The sequence below is a fragment of the Nicrophorus vespilloides genome, unplaced genomic scaffold (genome assembly GCF_001412225.1).
Source record: "Nicrophorus vespilloides isolate i.1.1-1 unplaced genomic scaffold, Nicve_v1.0, whole genome shotgun sequence".
Taxonomy (NCBI): domain Eukaryota; kingdom Metazoa; phylum Arthropoda; class Insecta; order Coleoptera; family Silphidae; genus Nicrophorus; species Nicrophorus vespilloides.
This window is the reverse complement of record NW_017096431.1, coordinates 68,486-86,247: the sequence shown is the minus strand read 5'-3', so window position 1 is coordinate 86,247 and position 17,762 is coordinate 68,486. Positions and strand designations below refer to the sequence as shown.

The following is a 17,762-nucleotide window of genomic DNA, read 5'->3' as shown; positions in this document are numbered from 1 at the left end:
AAAAACCTTCTACAAATCGGTAATTTTACAACACAATTACACAGATACAACTGTAATTTTTAAATAGATGATTTCTTGAAGAAACAAATCTTTGCAGAAATTAAAGCTTTCAAAATGCATTCAAAAAATGTATTATTTCGAGAAGATATTTTTTTTATATATTTTTAAAGCAATCTGACATTGATATGAATGTGGTAAAAGTAAGTTAAAAAAGGACACTATAGAATAATTAATGAAGTGAAGATCCAGCAACCCCACTTCACAAATACGATAATTTTTTATGCACTTGCACACATTAATAATGAATAATTAAAATCGGTTTAGTAAATCTTGTGGTTTAAATCCCTTCAGTCTTCGACGATGCTCTGCAGTAGGCATCAGCACCATAGCCAGTTGGTTTGGGTGATTCTCTAGCCGATTATGGTATCTTGTGCTAGCCTTTGCTATTTCTTCCTTGACGAAATTGATGTTAGCTTGCTTATGGTTATCATCGTTTATGAAGAACCATGGAGAAGATATTACTCGGTATTTTTAGTTTACGTTAAGTTATGAGATATAAGAAATAATTAATGTAGGAATTAATAAGAACTTAGTGTGCGCCACTGGAAATAGAGACAAGCGTTCGCAATTAAAACGCAAATTAAAACAGGATTCGGTCACTGGACATCTCAATAAATACAATCTAACATTGTACGAACACGGATGGACAGGATCGGATTCAGTGTTGTTTTGCTATATTATTTGTGAAGTATGATCTTGATATAGAAATGAAAAGAATGTATTGAATCAGCAGTTCTCAACCTACGGGTTGTTACATTATTTATGACAGCTGTCAAAAAGTTTTATAAATAATGGCAATTCAATTCAAAACAATTATGTTATGTAACACGGAAAAAAAGGAGTGGAGTGTTTGTTATAGTATTTTTTATGACTTCAATTGGCAGACCATTAGCACTTACGGTTGTTGCGGTGATGGGTTTATCGCTAAGAACAAGAGTAATTAGGGAGCAGAATAGGGCGACACGAGTCGTGAACAAGTTGAACGTCATGTAGAGACCTCTCAGGTAAGAGATTTTCGTGACTTCCTTCAGTTCCTTCACCCTGGAATTCTGGATAAGCTTCTCGAACGGTTTCTCCCAAGCGTACATCTTGATCACCTGTATTCCCGAGATGATCTCGTCCATGAGCCTCACCCTCTCATCCGTCTTGTACGCCGTGCGTCTTCGGTACTTGGAAGACAGTTTTCCGGTGTGCACTGAGCAAGAAATTATTCAAATTAAACTGTTACTGTTATTGCTTCTGCATGTCTCAATTACCTTGCAATGGTACCACCAAGAGCACCGGCAGAATTCCGATGATTCCTGCTAATCCTGCTTCGCTCCACAGGAAATACGTGACTATACACGAGCTGAGCGGCGCAACCCACATGTGATGGATTAAAATGGAAACGACATCGAAACGGCTCACATCGTTCGACAGCAAGTTAACAACTTTACCTGAGGCCGTCTCGCCCAAAGCGGTCCTGCTCAATTTTAAGGCCTGCAAAATGATGTATCATTATTATTGACCCTTTTTTTTTTGCTCATCTTACGAGCCTTACTTTTCTGTAAATTAGAGAGCAGCACGCGGCTCTCACTCTCATCCCGTAATGGAAGGCCCGAAAGATGTATTGGTTGATCATCAAGGCAGAACCGGCGTTAACGCCCACGACCGCTGCGGCATACCAGAGGGCATCTTCCTTCGGCATGTCGCTTCCGGGACGGAAGTACTCCAGAAGCTTGCCCAACATCAAAGGTTGGATCAGCCGCAAAATTAGGTCCATGAATGATAAGAGTATCGCGAGGAGGAGATACTCGGGCCAGAAGGTTTTCACGAGCACTTTCCCTAGGCTCGCGTTCGATTTACGTTTTGTGGCATAATTTGTCTCTTTTGTCCAATTCCTGTTTTATTAATGAAAATGAAATAAAGATTGATTTAATGAATGCATCAAAAATACTTACTTTTCAAGCCTGTCGCCCAGATGACTGCTCTTATCCGCATTCAAAGGATTGTACAGATCGTCAGGCTCCAGTACTTTTCTGTAACCCTTTTTGAACATATCGATTGTGTAACTGAAAAAATAAATAAAAACAATATTTAGAAACTTCAATTTTTCAACTCTAACATGTTAAAAATACTAATAACAATATTTATCACAAGATATAGGATAAAAATAATTGAATACTTCAACTTAAGTAATTCCGCTTAAACTAATTATTATAATAGAAAAATACTTAAATTTTTCCATAAACATTCATAACAAAAATGCTTTTTAATAAATAATTATGGGTCATTTAAGAATTCTTTTATTACTAAGAGTTATTTGCTTTTCCAAATATATTTTATATATATTTTAATAATTAACCGTTTTCATCTAAATAAAAACTTGTACAAGTTAATTTAATGATAAAAAAATATATTTTATAAGAAAGCCCCGAAAGGAAATATTTCTCATCTAAATACTACAAATTATAACGCAAAAGATCAGTTTTTTTTTTAATTATTTCCAATCAGCATTATATAATAAAATAAATTAGTATTACAGTTTACGTGATGAAATTGAAATGCAATTTTTATGTAATTATATAAAATTTCAAACATATAATTGATATTTTTAATTGTTAATAATTAATATCAATGATTCAAATAATAAACAGTCATATTTGTAACGTAATTAATTCATTGATTAATAAATTAATTGAAATCCATATTAAGTTCAATTATTCATATTTATGTTATCGATAATTATGTTTTTATAACTGCGCTTTTACGTAATTGGTAATTATTTCAAATGAATTTATAGTTTTTATCATATAATCGCAACTTAATTTTGATTACCATTTTTTAATTATTATAATTAATATGCGATTATCGATTCTAATTAGTACAAGAAATATGTTGAAAATTATAAAAAAAAAACGTTATTTTTACGTTTGAAAAAAAAAGATCTAAACTAAAGCGATTCTCAATCTTTTTGCCACGTGACCAAATATAATTCTTTGTAGTTGTACAGCGACCCAATTACCACAAACATAATACTCTTGACGCTCGAAATGACAGCTGTCACTTTGCGTCAAAGTTGACAGCTGTCATTTCGAGACACGTTATAAGTTTTATGCTACTTGTAGGTTGAGAAACGCTGGACTAATTAATCTAAAATTATATGTATCTCATTTTCTTTATCTTTAGCATTATTTTTTTTAAATAAGTTATTTTGCTCGTTATCGAGCTGTATTATTCGTTAAAAAAATACAAACTTTGATTCACAAATTATTTTCATCAAAACTTAACGTTAAAAAAGGAATGCTTATATAATATTAACAAAGAAATATGAAAGCGTATCTTCAGCGATAACAAGAGTTTCAACTTTCTTTGAAGTTATGACAATATCTCTTTCAGTCTCTCGAATCAACCTCCCACATATTACGTAAACAATTTCATTTTTTTTTTTGGGTGGATAAACAGTTTTTTTTTTCTTATTCTTATTCTCGTTCGTCTTCCTTTCTGCCTCCAATTACGTCTGATTTAAGGATGTTGTTTTTGAAAGCGTAGATCTGTCAAGGGCACTCGAGATAACCGACCGTTCGAGAAACGGAGGGCGACTCCACGAATCAGTCGTCCCTTGTTTTCTCCGAAACTTCTTTCCTCCCCCTCGCAAACGTATTTATAGTTGCATAGCATAGTAATAATAATAATTTCCTGTTATTAATCCCAGTCCGGCTCGCCGTTTCCTTACACACACACACAAGGCTATAACAAGATCACGAAAATTAACATCGCTTCATCAATGCCACGTGCGCAGCGTGGAAAATACATCCCTTCTTCGCTATTACATCCGAACGGTCGTGTAGTTTTTGTCCTTATTATTACCTATCACATAAATCTCGCGTAACGATTCTCTTCCATGAAAGCAACATCAGAAAACTGAACTTATTTTTAAACCTTTACAATTTATTCCTTCCGATCCACAACATTTCCAAAATGAAACTTAGAAAACACAATCGACGTATTTATGGACTTCGAAAAAAACATAAACCTAATGTCAATCATATTATTACGTCCGACATTCCGAAATGGATTTTCTGTTTATCGAAGCTGCTGAATATTTTTAGAGATCGGTTGCTACACGATTCGTTCCAAAAAAACCTTGACTACGGATTGTTTTCATAATAATTAGAATATTTACACATTCCTGTTGCCGGGAATCACGTAACTAAATTTGACTGAAAATACTTATTTTGAAACTTTAAGACCACCCCAAATACTAATAAAACAAAGAGTATTTAGTGAAACGCGATGATTGATTTACATTCTCCGCCGATGTTTGCTCATTTTTTATGAAATAATTTATCACGCTTTAATTACTACGTCGTAATTTGTAAGAAAAATATTCGATTTTGAAATATTGGAAAGAGATTAGAGTTTTGTTATCAAATTAGTTACAATACATTAAGACTACTAATAGCTTCCTTTGAGCCTAAACGCTCGTTAATTGAAATCTCTTAACTGCATTTCTAAAGATCAATTAGCTGGAAATTTTATCAATGATTCGGTTTTTTTTGTGAAATCTCCGATTCGGATAAACTCTTCGCATTTCTGACCGTTATAATTACCCATTCTCCATAAGAATTTTTTTACTATTACCAACGTTAAGTGAGTCTTATCTATGTTGAAACGTTTATTTCAATTGCGAGATTTTTATTTTAAAAGAAATAATTAAAAATCTAAGAATAAATTAATAATTTAACGAAATTCTTTTTTTTTCAACTTCTTAGCTTGCACGTGAAATTAATTAAATATTAATTGACTCATTCTATATACTTGAGTAAAAATAATTGCGTAAAAGGTTTTTTTTTCTAAATTTCTATTTAAAATAGAATTTAATTGTGTTATCAAGTGCAGATAATAATAATACAATGAGTTATAAATAACTTCTTGTGTTTCACTGACATAATTTAGTTCATTAGATAGAGCAATAATCAATATCAGTGTTTTGTAATGTAATACTTTAAGCAATGAAGTATTGTATTCTTGTCTATACTTGATACAAAAAAATGTACTTCGGTACTTAGAAATAGTTTTAGATATGTTAACAATACCGACTGAAGAAGTATAAAAGCATTAACTGTACAAAAATAAAAATTGTTCCTCTTCTGAAGGTAATATATCAAGTGTAGATTAATGTTCTATGAGGGATTTAAAAGATAAGTTAATTTGTATACAAGACTAATCTACCGACAAAAATGGAGCTATTAGTACTTATCGGAAGCAAAGTTATCGAAAAATAATGAATGATCTGTAATTTGTCAATTTTCTATTTTATGTGATATCATTTATAAAATTATATATTAATTTCAAGTAATTTATAGATAAGTCCGGATTCACTATAGTCCGGTTTGTAAATTCCTACATAAACTAAAATGTCAAATAAATTCAAAAAAATAGCACACAAAATTATTTTTCAAGTCTCAAGTTTTCGTACAGTTTATTTTTATGTGGTTAAACTCCTCGATTAGTCCGGTTTCAAAGTAATGCTGCATAAGCATGTTTCTGTTGTTTATTACGTTTGATCATTTTTTTCATATTTTAACGTATCTACGTGAAAATATATCAAGTTTCTTAAATAACATATGCAAGCACCAATAGAAAAATACAACAATTCATAAATAATATCTAATTTTAGTAATACTTTTTCAATATGTAATTTTGAAATATTGGTGAAATCACATTACATCCCATAAAAAAAAACATACGTTTGATTAAACAAACGATATAAGAAAATATTTCTATATATATTAGTAATTTCTTGATTTTTTTTTTGATTTCTGATTTTCGTACCTTTATAAAGGTAAATCAGTTGGTAAACAAGATCATCAAAACGATATCATTTGAAATTCGTGTTTTTGACAAACTCATTGACAGTTTTTTGACACAAATGTCAACATTTTTGAATCTGCTTGTAGCAATTGTCAAATGGTATAAATATGTTGGTAAACAAAATCATCAAAACGGTAACATTTGTCATTTAAACTTAGACTTCAAAAACAGCTGTCATTTCAAATTTACTGACTTGATTATTTCATAACCACCAAATTCTGGTTTTTGACAAACTCATGTATTGACAGTTTTTTTTGACATATATGGTATACTTCTTCAGTGAATAGTCAACGGAAAGAGACTAATTTTGAAGAAGTAAGTTTTACAAGTTGATGCAAATTTGACATTGAATCACAAACTTCAAAAGCAATAATCTTTTCAAATTCACTGAAATTGCTGTCATCTAACTGTCATTCAATAATTACCAACTTTTGACTCATTCGTAATGATAGTTAGTATAAATCAAAGCAAACATAATTGAAGATGATTGTTGCAGTTATGAAATATGAAATAATCAAACGTATTTTGCAAAATAATAGTCAATAAAAACGATTTTATGTTGACAAATAAAAGTTTCATATTGATACCAGTTTGTTTGAATAAGTAAAATCAATTGATTCCAAAAATACTAATTACGTTTGCAAGATCAAAGCAAACGCTTCCAATCTAAACATTGTTTGTAGATGTTGTTATTACTACAAGAATTCCACTTATCTCTAAGAAAATAAACTTGTGACTACAATATTTCACATAAACAACGATAATGCAAATAGTATATGACGCATTCTAATAAAAAAAAAACGCAACTACAATTTTCGTTGTGAATAAAAAAAAATATGAATAAGTACACTAATATTAAACAATTACAGTAATACGTCGTATAGTGCGGGTAAGCGGATCCTCTAATATTTCAGACTATATGAAACAGTGAAATATAAATAAAGCGAAATAAAAGTTTTGTCTCTTAAGTTTTTTAAATTTAATATTTATTTTGCTGAATTAAAATTAAGTTTCTTTTCAAATTTTCAAACTGTGCAATAATGGATCCGCACTGATTAATGCCGCACTATGCGAGGTATTTGCGAAAATGGTCAAATTAATTATATAAAATGTATATACAGTGGAACCTCGCATAACGAGTTTAATCCGTTTCTAAATTTCCGGATTTTTACTCGTATAGTAAAACATATTCCAAAAATATACATGTAAACATACACAAGTTTTAAAAATGATGTAGCAGGTGCGCAATTCGGGACTTTTCTCATCGTCACTCGTTAGCGAAACGTCGCTCGCTAAGCGAGTCATTTTTCTTACAATTAATTTTGCTAATTAAGGGAAATGCAAAACAAACATGTTTTAAATGTATTGTTATGTATTTAACTCATAAAAAGTAAACATTAAGTTGAGAAATAGAACATTAATGATGTGTAGAAAAGCCTATTATTATACTTCCTTAATGAGCGTTATTTGTGGACTAATTTGTCTTAATACTGCTGCTTTTTAAACGATGAATTATAGCAACGTTCTTCGAGAAACTAATTAATTCGTCGAATGAAAATTATTGGAATTACTCTTAAACAGAATTTCGGGTGGAAAATAAAATAATGAAGGGTGTCGGAAGAGAAATAATTTAAGCCTGTTTGTATGGTCCAAAAAGGCAATTAAGAGCGTAGAACCAGAACCTCCCAAAAGCCGGCTTCGCTGCCAAAAAACTCTTTGTTTTCTTTCTTTCTTAATTGCTTTTCTCTTCTTTATTTTTTTTTGTTATTTCTTTAAACTATTTTTTTTCTGCATGCTGAGAGAATTGGCCATACCGCACGTTCCGGGGCAACAACAGCCGCGTTTCGGAGAAGCGAAAAAGCCACCCTTTACGACCTTATAAATCTCGGCTGAACAGGTTAAGGATTCCTCCACCTTCCTTCGACGTATTTATTTTCTACACGCTCTTTATTTTCATTTGCCTTCTTTTTGCCATTGTGCTTCTGTTGTGCGGCTTCTTTGACTCCGTTCCATAAACGAAACGCGAGAAATTCGCAAATCCCTGTTATTACATAAAGAATAAAACTGTTTACAGCATAAAATACAAGTGACGAAAAAGGAACATAATAATTTTTCCAGTTGAAAGCAGTTCTCATCAAACAATGAAATGACGTAAATCATATTTTTTATAACAGAAGCAACAAAAAATGACATAAAAATATAAGTAATTATTAATTAAACTCAATATCTAACACAAGCATTTTTCTTCGTAAAGAAATTTAATTAATTTTAAAAAAATCTAACGTCAAACATTAATAACCTTTCTTTAAATATTCCAATTATTAACAAGTAATTAAGACAAATATAAATGTATAAAAAATAAAAGATAAAAAATACTTTCATTCTCTAATAAAAAGTAGAGTTTTATATGGGTAAATATATAATTTTCAATAAATTGTAGAATTTAATTGTATAATTTTCCTGAAGCAAAAATAAATATAGGAAATGTCTTCAATTTTAATGTAAATACCTTAATTTTTCAATAAGAAATATAGAAAGATTCAATGAAAATCCTTTAATTTTGCAAATACAAGAAAATACAATTGTCGAATGGAAAAAATAATAATTTTATTCAAATAAAATAAATAAACAATCTTCTAAATAAAACACCTGAGTTTCCTTTTTAATTTATTCGTGCTTCATTAGTTGAGAACAAATTTAAAATAAAATAAATACTGCTTAAAATTCTGATGATTTTTTTTAAGCTAGGATTAATTTATTCAAACTTAACGAGATCTCCAACTAAAATGTGTTTCGATTCGTCTTGTGGTTGGAAATTAGAAACGTGAATGAGATGAACACGGAATATTTGAAAGGCTGCAGTTAATCTCTTCATGAAAGTCACGTAGATTATCTGGAGATTAACATTAATAACGAATAAGTCGCGTGGTAATTTCGTTTAAATTTATAGGCAACGTTAATATGTAATTTATATCTTGCAAACAACATATTTTAATATGTGCATTAAATGTACGTTTTAATGAGTATTTTTTTAGTATTTTTATACTGAAACTTTTTCACGAATTTTCTGAAAATTCAATTGATCTCATATTAAAGAATTTTTAAATTCAATGTTTACAAAAAAAATGTGTTATTTTTTTGCATATGCAAAAATTTTGTTACCAAAGAAAATAACAATTTTACAATTTAATTTTGTATAAAAATATTAATAATTTAAACGAAAAAATTTAAATTTCTATTGCAACGTTATAGAAAGTAATAATTATATTATTATAGACAATTAAAATTGTAATTACAATTATAGCAAAAAGTAGAAAAAAGACTAATAATTTATGTTGTTTTTCAATGATACATTGTAAGATAGCAAATACGAATTTCATTTTACGACCGTGTTTTGCTGGAATTTTTAACACTGTCCCATCTGTATTCCAAGTAGGTATTCGGATGGAATTTTAATATCTTAAAAACAAAATCGTGAAAAAAAAGTATAAAACTATAACTCAATGTATAATTTGTATTGAATAAAAACATCTACTGGGAGTAGATTAACTACGTTATATTAAGATTAAGCTTATGTAATAGATATGATATACTTAGTGTTAATGAATTTACAATGAATAAGAGAGGGTTAAAACTAACTGGAACTTATTTTCTGGACACGTTTAATAATACTAGTAAAATTTAATGTAAATTCATATTTAATCATTAAATTAAACTATTTATTAAATAACTTGCATACAAAGTGAAATCACATTTGAAAATTTGAATCTAAAGTTGTTTGTAAGAAGTAAAATATTTTCAATGTCATTTAAGAACTTCTTTTAAATCTTTAATTGTTAACATTTCTTCTTCGGTAAGAATTTCTTTAATTTCATCTTCATTTTCTTTGTATTCGTTGATAACAAGATTTTCTAAATCTTCCACTGAAAAACATTATATTTTCGAAAGCTATTGATTAAGCAAATTGGATAACTCAAAGTATAATTTGCATTTAATAAAACAATAACTCCTACTGGGAGTATATTAAACAAGATTAACTACTTTATATTAAGATTCAGCTTATGCAATTGATATGATACACTTAATGTTAAGTACACAATAAATAAAAGAAGTTTAAAGCTGCATTCAATAAACTTGTAACATCTTCTTCAACGGCTTTTTCAAAACTTACTGATTAACTGGACAACTCAATGTATAATTTGTATTGAATAAAATAAAAACATGGGTATATATTAACTATGTTATATTAAGAGTAAGCTTACGTAATAGACATGATATACTTGAGTATACAAGTAATAATATAGGAATATAGGAATAAGGTTTAAAGCTAACTGGAACTAATTTTCTGGACACGTTTATTGTTTAAAATATTCTAAATTTTCCACAGAAAAGCATCAACTTCTACACTCAATAAATTTCTAACGTCCTCTTCATCGACATTTCTGATTAAGACAACTAGATAACATCATTTATAATTTCATTGATGTTATTTTCTTCTTCTAGTCTTGCGTACTTAATTATATCGAGTGGCGTTAACACAGATATGACTAAATTAAATTAAAATTTAATACATTTATTTATGAATTATTATATACTAAAAGTGCGATGTTATAAATTTATATTTAGCAAAGTTACAGTAATTTAAAACTGATCAATACTATTAACTAATAAACACAAAAAATCAATTATTTCCGCAAAGATAAAACCGCATAGATAAAACTAATTGCTTTCATAATAATTCAGCAAACGTATCGAAAACATGCAATTATTACTAAAAGACACACACAAATATGTAATTTTTTTAAATTGTGAAAGGAAACGTAGCTATTGCTCGAAACGCATATAACAAATTCGCAAACAAATTACCGTTCTGTCGGTAAGCGTATCGCTAACATTGACTAGCATAATTGTAAATTGTTGTTTGTTATTGTTTTCGAGTGAACGATGAATTGCAGAAGTTAACTGCTAATCATGTTTATGATGTTGATAATACGAGGCGCACACAGATTGATAACGAGGGGTGATTGGAACGGCGCTTGTCGTGTATTAATTAAACGCAGCCGAGAGGGTTATCGGTTCACGCACTTCCGATCCTTTGCTCACTCCACTGCTTCATACATACACAAATTTCTGATAACAAAGGCGGAATAATATGATTTGCATTGCGTTCTCTATACTATTATATACTTTTTCTACACTGCGAATTACGCAAATAACCATTTGAATGGCATTGTTTCCAATGATGTTAAAATCTGATCCGATTCAATATAAACGTGTAACAGTTTTAAACGTTCTACATCTACGTTTTTCAATATGTTTAACGGTCATATTTGTACTGGAAAGTACTGATGAGAGCTAAGAGTACTTTAACAGTTTCCCTTTGACGTAAAGTGACAGCTGTCGTTTTGTGACCCATTTGAATAAGTTTCAAATGGTTCCAAAGATTGAGAAACGCCGTTCTATACAATGTTCATAAATTCTATAGAATACCCAATTACAAAAACTAAATCAAATTCAGGAATTCCTCGCATTGTGCGGATAAATTATTCCGCTAATATATCGGATTTTTTGAAACCGGACTAATCGAATATTTTGAAATTTTATAAGTTTTCAAAATATTCGATTAGTAAACTGTACAAAACAAGACTTGACTGTTTAAATGAAGAAAAATATAGAACATTTATGTAAGCAAAATAATTTTAATTACAGATATACGTCGTTTTACGCCGGGGTTCCGTTCCTACAAAAGCCATCGCAAATCGAATCGGCGTAAAATGAACCCATATTTACAGTGAGATAACTATAGGATATAGTTCTATATAGTGTAATATCAGAAATTAATAAGCGTTATTTAACAACTGCGTAAATCGAAACGGCGCAATATAATTTATATTGTTCAATTAAAAATATTTGTCCGTTTTGAATTTTTCAAATCGGTCTGTAGTAAATCCGGACTGATGGAATCCACACTGTTTTGACGTAAAATGACAGCTGTCATAAATAAAGGAATACCTCGCATAGTGCGGCTAAATGGTTCCACCATTATATTAGACTAATTGAAACCGGACTAATTGAAGACTTCAAAAACCTATAAAATAAACTGAACAAACATCATTTTATGCACTAATTTGTGTTAGAATTTATTTTTACTACAAGTACAGATTTATGTAATTTATCTAATGAATTAATTGTTTTGAACAATTTTTAGAAAAAAAATTGAAAAAATTCTATTAGAAAAGAAACTTAAATATTCGTATTTGAAATATGAGTTTGAGCGAAAAAACGGTAAATGCAAATAAAAATCTACAACAACCAGCGTTGTTAAAAGCAATTATTTACTTATTACTATTATCTATTAATAAATAACAATACTTAATTCATTTTTAATGACTAATCAAAATACACTACTAATTATTTAAAAATAATACTAATTACATGTTTATGCACTATATTTCAACGTTTATAGCCTTGTTATCTTGATGATCATGTACAACTTTTTAAACATGGATTTATAGTAATTATCTGCACATAATATGGATCATTAACAGAAAATAAAGATGTTGATATAAAAATAAATCTATTCTTTATGATAAGTTTATCTCTTGTTTCAAAAGCAATTGAATGAAGATCGCAGAGATTAAGTAATATATTCATCAAATACTAGCTTCGTGGTAAATAATTAATTAGTAAAATAAATGTACTAATTAATACAAGATAAAATTGGAAATACTTATTTTGTCATCTAATCAATCTATGAAACTGTATTAATGCAAAACTTCAAATCATTTAAATAATTTTCGCGTTTTTTACATTCGTGCGATTAAAACTAATAATTATTGTTGATTTTTACTCATTCAAATATTATCGTTTTTTATTTGATAGAATAGTTCTGTTAGAAATTAATTAAATTAATGTAATAATTTTAGTTTATTCCATCGCTAATAAACAAATATTTGATTTTTCAAAAAAACGTATCTTAAATATTTGTCAATGAAACATCCTTCAGACATATGTTTCATGTCATAGTAAAGGGTGTTAAAACCATATTTCTTTAAGAAATCGTCTACGTAATAAAAGAGTCATTAAAGCGTCAAAGCTAAAGATACGTTGCATAACGTTTCAAACCTGTCAAATATGATGTATGTCACGTTCTCAAGTTTTATTAGAATAAAGTGAAATATATTTTTAACATCATTCAAATATTGTATATATCATTTTTAAACGATTTTTGATGAAAGGAAAGAAAACAAACATGTTATTCTCTTCAGTAAAATTTTGAACCATTCGTCAAACATGAAATATCAGATAAATCCGTTCATTAGTATTATGAGAACAAGATTGAATTCATTTGTAAAGTAATTTGTTAAACGAATCAAAATCTGCTTTTCCTTTTGTATATTTTTCATCCATTCTTGATACATGAAATATCATAAACGTATATTTTCTCCAATTTTATTACACCAAACTTAATATTATTTAAGTAACAATTTTGATCTGTTTTTTCAGATTATGAATCGGTCTGTTCTTGAAATATTAATTCTTCAGTTTATTATGAATGAAGTCAAATACATTTTTTTTACTGGAACAAAACTTTTCGAAAGAAAAAAAATTTCGTTTATACTTTAAACATGAAATATCAGAATGAAACGGATTTAGTTTAATTAGAATAAAGTTAAATATATTTTAACTATAATTTTTATACGCTTCTTGATAAATAAACAAACATTTTTTCTTTTGCGTGTGAAATTTTGAAGCATTTTTTTTTTCAAATTTTTTTCAGTTCTAGAGGGAATATTTAGTTGATTCTATAAATATGAAATATCGGAAGGATCTATACTTAAAATAAAGTAAAAATATGATTTTTACACATTTTTTAATGGAGAACAAATCTTTCGAAAGGTTTTTTTTTCTCTAGCGTAAATTTTGTATTCATTCTTGAAATATAAGAATGATTCGTTCTTTAGTTCAATTAGAACAAAGTTAATTTGATCTATTCTATCATAAATATCAGGAGAATGTTAGTAAATTAATTAGAATATAGTTGGAAAATATGAATACATTTGAAAATACTATTTATTAAACGGTTTTTGATGGAAGAAAATCTCTCCAATGGAAACAAACTTGTTTTCTCTTGCATGAAACATTTTGGGGTGAATGCGGTATATCGCAGTGTGGTCCAATGCTTCAGTTGTCAATTCGATTGTGGATATCTAATACCATGTGTTCTCTGTCCCAACTCTCTTCCTCATGGATGGTAAAATTTGTAAGCTGCAATTATACAGATGTTGCATTCGCTCGACTTCTTTCTACTGGCGCACAGCCTGCATCCAGACACATGCATATATATATACATACACATTGTCCAAGAAGAGGAGAACAAAGGCGAAGCAAATCCGAATCGGATTGCCTTCTTCTTCTTCTCATTTCTTTATTTTCCGTCAAAACATCTCCATTTAATGACCTTCTTTTATTGCCATCCTCCAAGTGCCGCAGCACTTGAATCCACCACAAGAATTCAAATAAAGAACATACAAGAAGTGAACAAAAAAAAACGAAGAGTGCATGTATAAAGCAATGAACAATTTTAATCGGCGCATCGGATTATTTAACTCGCATGCATTTGTTGCGCTCTCGATTCGAATCAAAGATGCTTCAATAATACACACGCACACAATATATCTTTCTTGTATTTCGTTCTTCCAAAGATGCAGAACAAGTTTATATTCATTAATAATACGTATTTCTTCTTACTCGAATTAATAGACCGACTTTACACAACTTTACACGTTATTATTTTCCTATGCTAATGCAACACTACACTTCTTGGTTTAGATTGGAATAGGAAACATATATTATTATGTAGATTCGAGCGATTTTCTTTTTCTTGGTAGTCTTTGGAAATAGATTATTAGTTTAAAATATTGAATTAATTCAAAAGAAATTTATATCAAAAAAAAAACTTTCTATCGAAACAACACTTTTTTCACGCCTTCACGGTCACATAAGTTTTACTTTTTATTGACCAATGAATGATAAAATATCAAAGTTGAAAAATTGCATAATTTCAATGTTTTTAAATAATATTTGGCAGTATTTTTCCATTAAAATCGACTTATTCAAATATTATACTCCACAAACGTTGCTTAACTTTTTCACTTCTTAAATATTACTTAATTCCAATTTTCTTTCATTAACACTTATAAGAAATTGTACAAATATTTATTACCAAATCTATTGAAATGATATCAAAAAATGTAGTTAATAAATCCACTTATTTTTAATAGTTTATCATCTTTATTCATGTTTTATCCTTCACAATCGTTGCTTAACTTTACAATATTTTATATATTAATAAATTCACTTTTATTTACTGTAATATCATTCCAATTGAAGTGTTTTCCCTCATAAACGTTGATGAACTTTTGTATTTTTCATTACAAAAATATTTTTCTTAATTTCAATCTTTTCTTTTACTATTTTTTGTAACTAATTATACCAATGTTTAATATGTTTAAAGTGTATTAAAACGATTTCACAATATTTTCTATATTGCTAATTCCACTGATTATTAATGGAATATCATTCCAATTCAAGTGTTTTCCTCTACAAACGTTGATTAACTTTTGTATTTTTTCATTTATAAAATATTTCGTATTTCAATCTTTCTATTACTAATGTTTTTAAGTAATTATATCAATATTTAATATGTTTTTTTTACCAATTTATTAAAACGCTTTTACAATATTTTCTATATAAATAAGTTCATTTATTATAACTGAAATATCGTTCCAATTCAAGAATTTTCGTTATTTTTTAATCATTTTCTTGTAAGTAATTATTTTGCTTTTTTTTACATTATTTTTACTAGAATATTATTGCAATTCAAGTATTTCTATCAAATATTTTAGTAAACCTCACACTAGAGTAAATGCAAAACAACATTTCTGGACTGTTTGCTTTCTGGAAATCTTCTGGTATTATCGTTTGGGAGAACGTGAACTTGTAAACCTCAATAAAACCAATGTTTTCTCGTTTAATTGGTTTCTCCTTAAAGACAAACCAACTCCTCTCGAAACACATAAAGTTAAATATAACCAAATCGCTAATTTTCTTTCACGAAATATACAAACACAGCACGTTCATTGACACCGAAAACTGCACGTTTTCCATATGAAATGTTTCAAGAAAATTTCTCAATAAAATCTTATAAATAACTTTTTCTAGTTTAATATTTGCATTATTTTCTTAATAAAAAAAGTAGATTCAATAGTTATCATAAATTTACTCAAATTATCAATTCGAAACTTTAATTTTTATCTATACTTTTAAAAATTCAATGAATTAATTTATACTTATATCGCATTTAATCAATAATGTATTGCTGCATTGCTTATACGAGATTTATAGAACTACGTACGACAGAATGCGAACGTATAAATTGTTGTCGTGCAAACATTACATATGCATTTGGTCCACAACATATTTTTCAATTGGATAAAAATTTAATCATATAAATTTCGCCATAAATATATAGTTTTGTCAATGAACTTTAAGTTTTTACTTTCTAAAGTTTTGCAACGTTTATTTCGAAGAATTCTTGAATAAATTTTGCAAATATTTAAGTTTTATTTAAAAATTTCTTATCAGCAGTGATTGAAATAATTTCTGAATTGAATTTTTCTTAATCTTAATTTTTATAAGTTATAAACTGTGTGTGGTATCATACGTTTGATTTTATATACTAATCTGGTATCAAAAAAAGCTCTTATATAATAATTATTGTCTTCCAGAGCAGGGGTTCCAATAATGGATCATAAAATGACAGTTGTCAAAATGACAGATGACAAAAATTATGTTATAAACAATTGAGTCGCAGTACAACTACAACCAAATATGTTGGATAACGCAGAAAAAGGTTTATACACGTTGCTGGTTGCACAATGGTTAGTGGCGTAATGTCTACGGAATCAAAATTGATAATCAGGAATTACGTTGTCCTGAGGCAAAATTAGTCGAATACTTTGGAGCAACAACTGTTAGTAGCTATGTTACTTCCTCGGGGATTTTACCTGACTTTGGGTTAACTTCTGTACTATTTCATTTGGTCACTGCAAAAAGGCGTGTTTTTTTATTGTGCTATAATTTTCAGGTGTTTTTGACAGAATAAGTTTATTTTTTCATACGATTGTATCCATCTTCAGCTGTCAAATTTGTATATTAATAATGTCACCACTTCTTTAAATTTGTAGATTTCGTTGCTTAATTCTTAGAATCAGTTGTGAATGGTAACAATGGTTGAATTAACACCTAGTCACGTGGTTTTAGCATAAAAACTTAATTATCTTGTTTTTTTTTTTAATAATTAATTTCGTATGGTCATTTTGAATGAATATTTCCTTTCATTAACGCAAACAAATATTTTCAAAACTCTAAACATCGTTAATATAATATTACACGTAAAACGTTTTTCAGCAGGTAAAAGTTTGAATTTAAAGAAAATGTGATTTAGGGTGAAAAATATTTTCTACCTGAAGTAAAAGTGTATTTTAAAGCAAAATTCCTATAAAATTCATGAATGAAAAGTCAAAAAAAATATCAAAAATGTAGTATTTTTATCAACAATTTTTATTAATGAAATTGAAATTTCCATCAATTTAAAATTATAGTAAAACAATTACATTTTTAAATATGCTTTAAGTAGAAATTCAAGAATTATTTTTAGACCATAACAGAACAGTGAACACCATTTCCTCGAAAAGTAAAATCTGGTTTTCGGCCCTTCCTTTTTTCATCCCTCCCAAAATACACAAATATTGGGGTTTCAAAAATCATTTTGTGCTGAACAT

The 17,762-nt window shown here is 28.4% G+C and overlaps 1 protein-coding gene across 2 annotated transcripts in view; it reads right to left on the bottom strand.

Annotated features, from left to right (window-relative positions):
- Nucleotides 1–17,762, bottom strand: part of LOC108557006 (multidrug resistance-associated protein 4-like) — a 55,917-nt gene that overhangs the window by 3,527 nt on the left and 34,628 nt on the right. For both annotated transcript variants that reach the window (XM_017913372.1, XM_017913373.1), the window contains 4 exons: nucleotides 2,001–2,111; nucleotides 1,601–1,940; nucleotides 1,317–1,539; nucleotides 960–1,255 (listed from right to left, as the gene is read on the bottom strand). In XM_017913372.1, coding sequence (XP_017768861.1) covers nucleotides 960–1,255; nucleotides 1,317–1,539; nucleotides 1,601–1,940; nucleotides 2,001–2,111 — 970 coding nt within the window. The remainder of the gene's footprint in view (nucleotides 1–959; nucleotides 1,256–1,316; nucleotides 1,540–1,600; nucleotides 1,941–2,000; nucleotides 2,112–17,762) is intronic.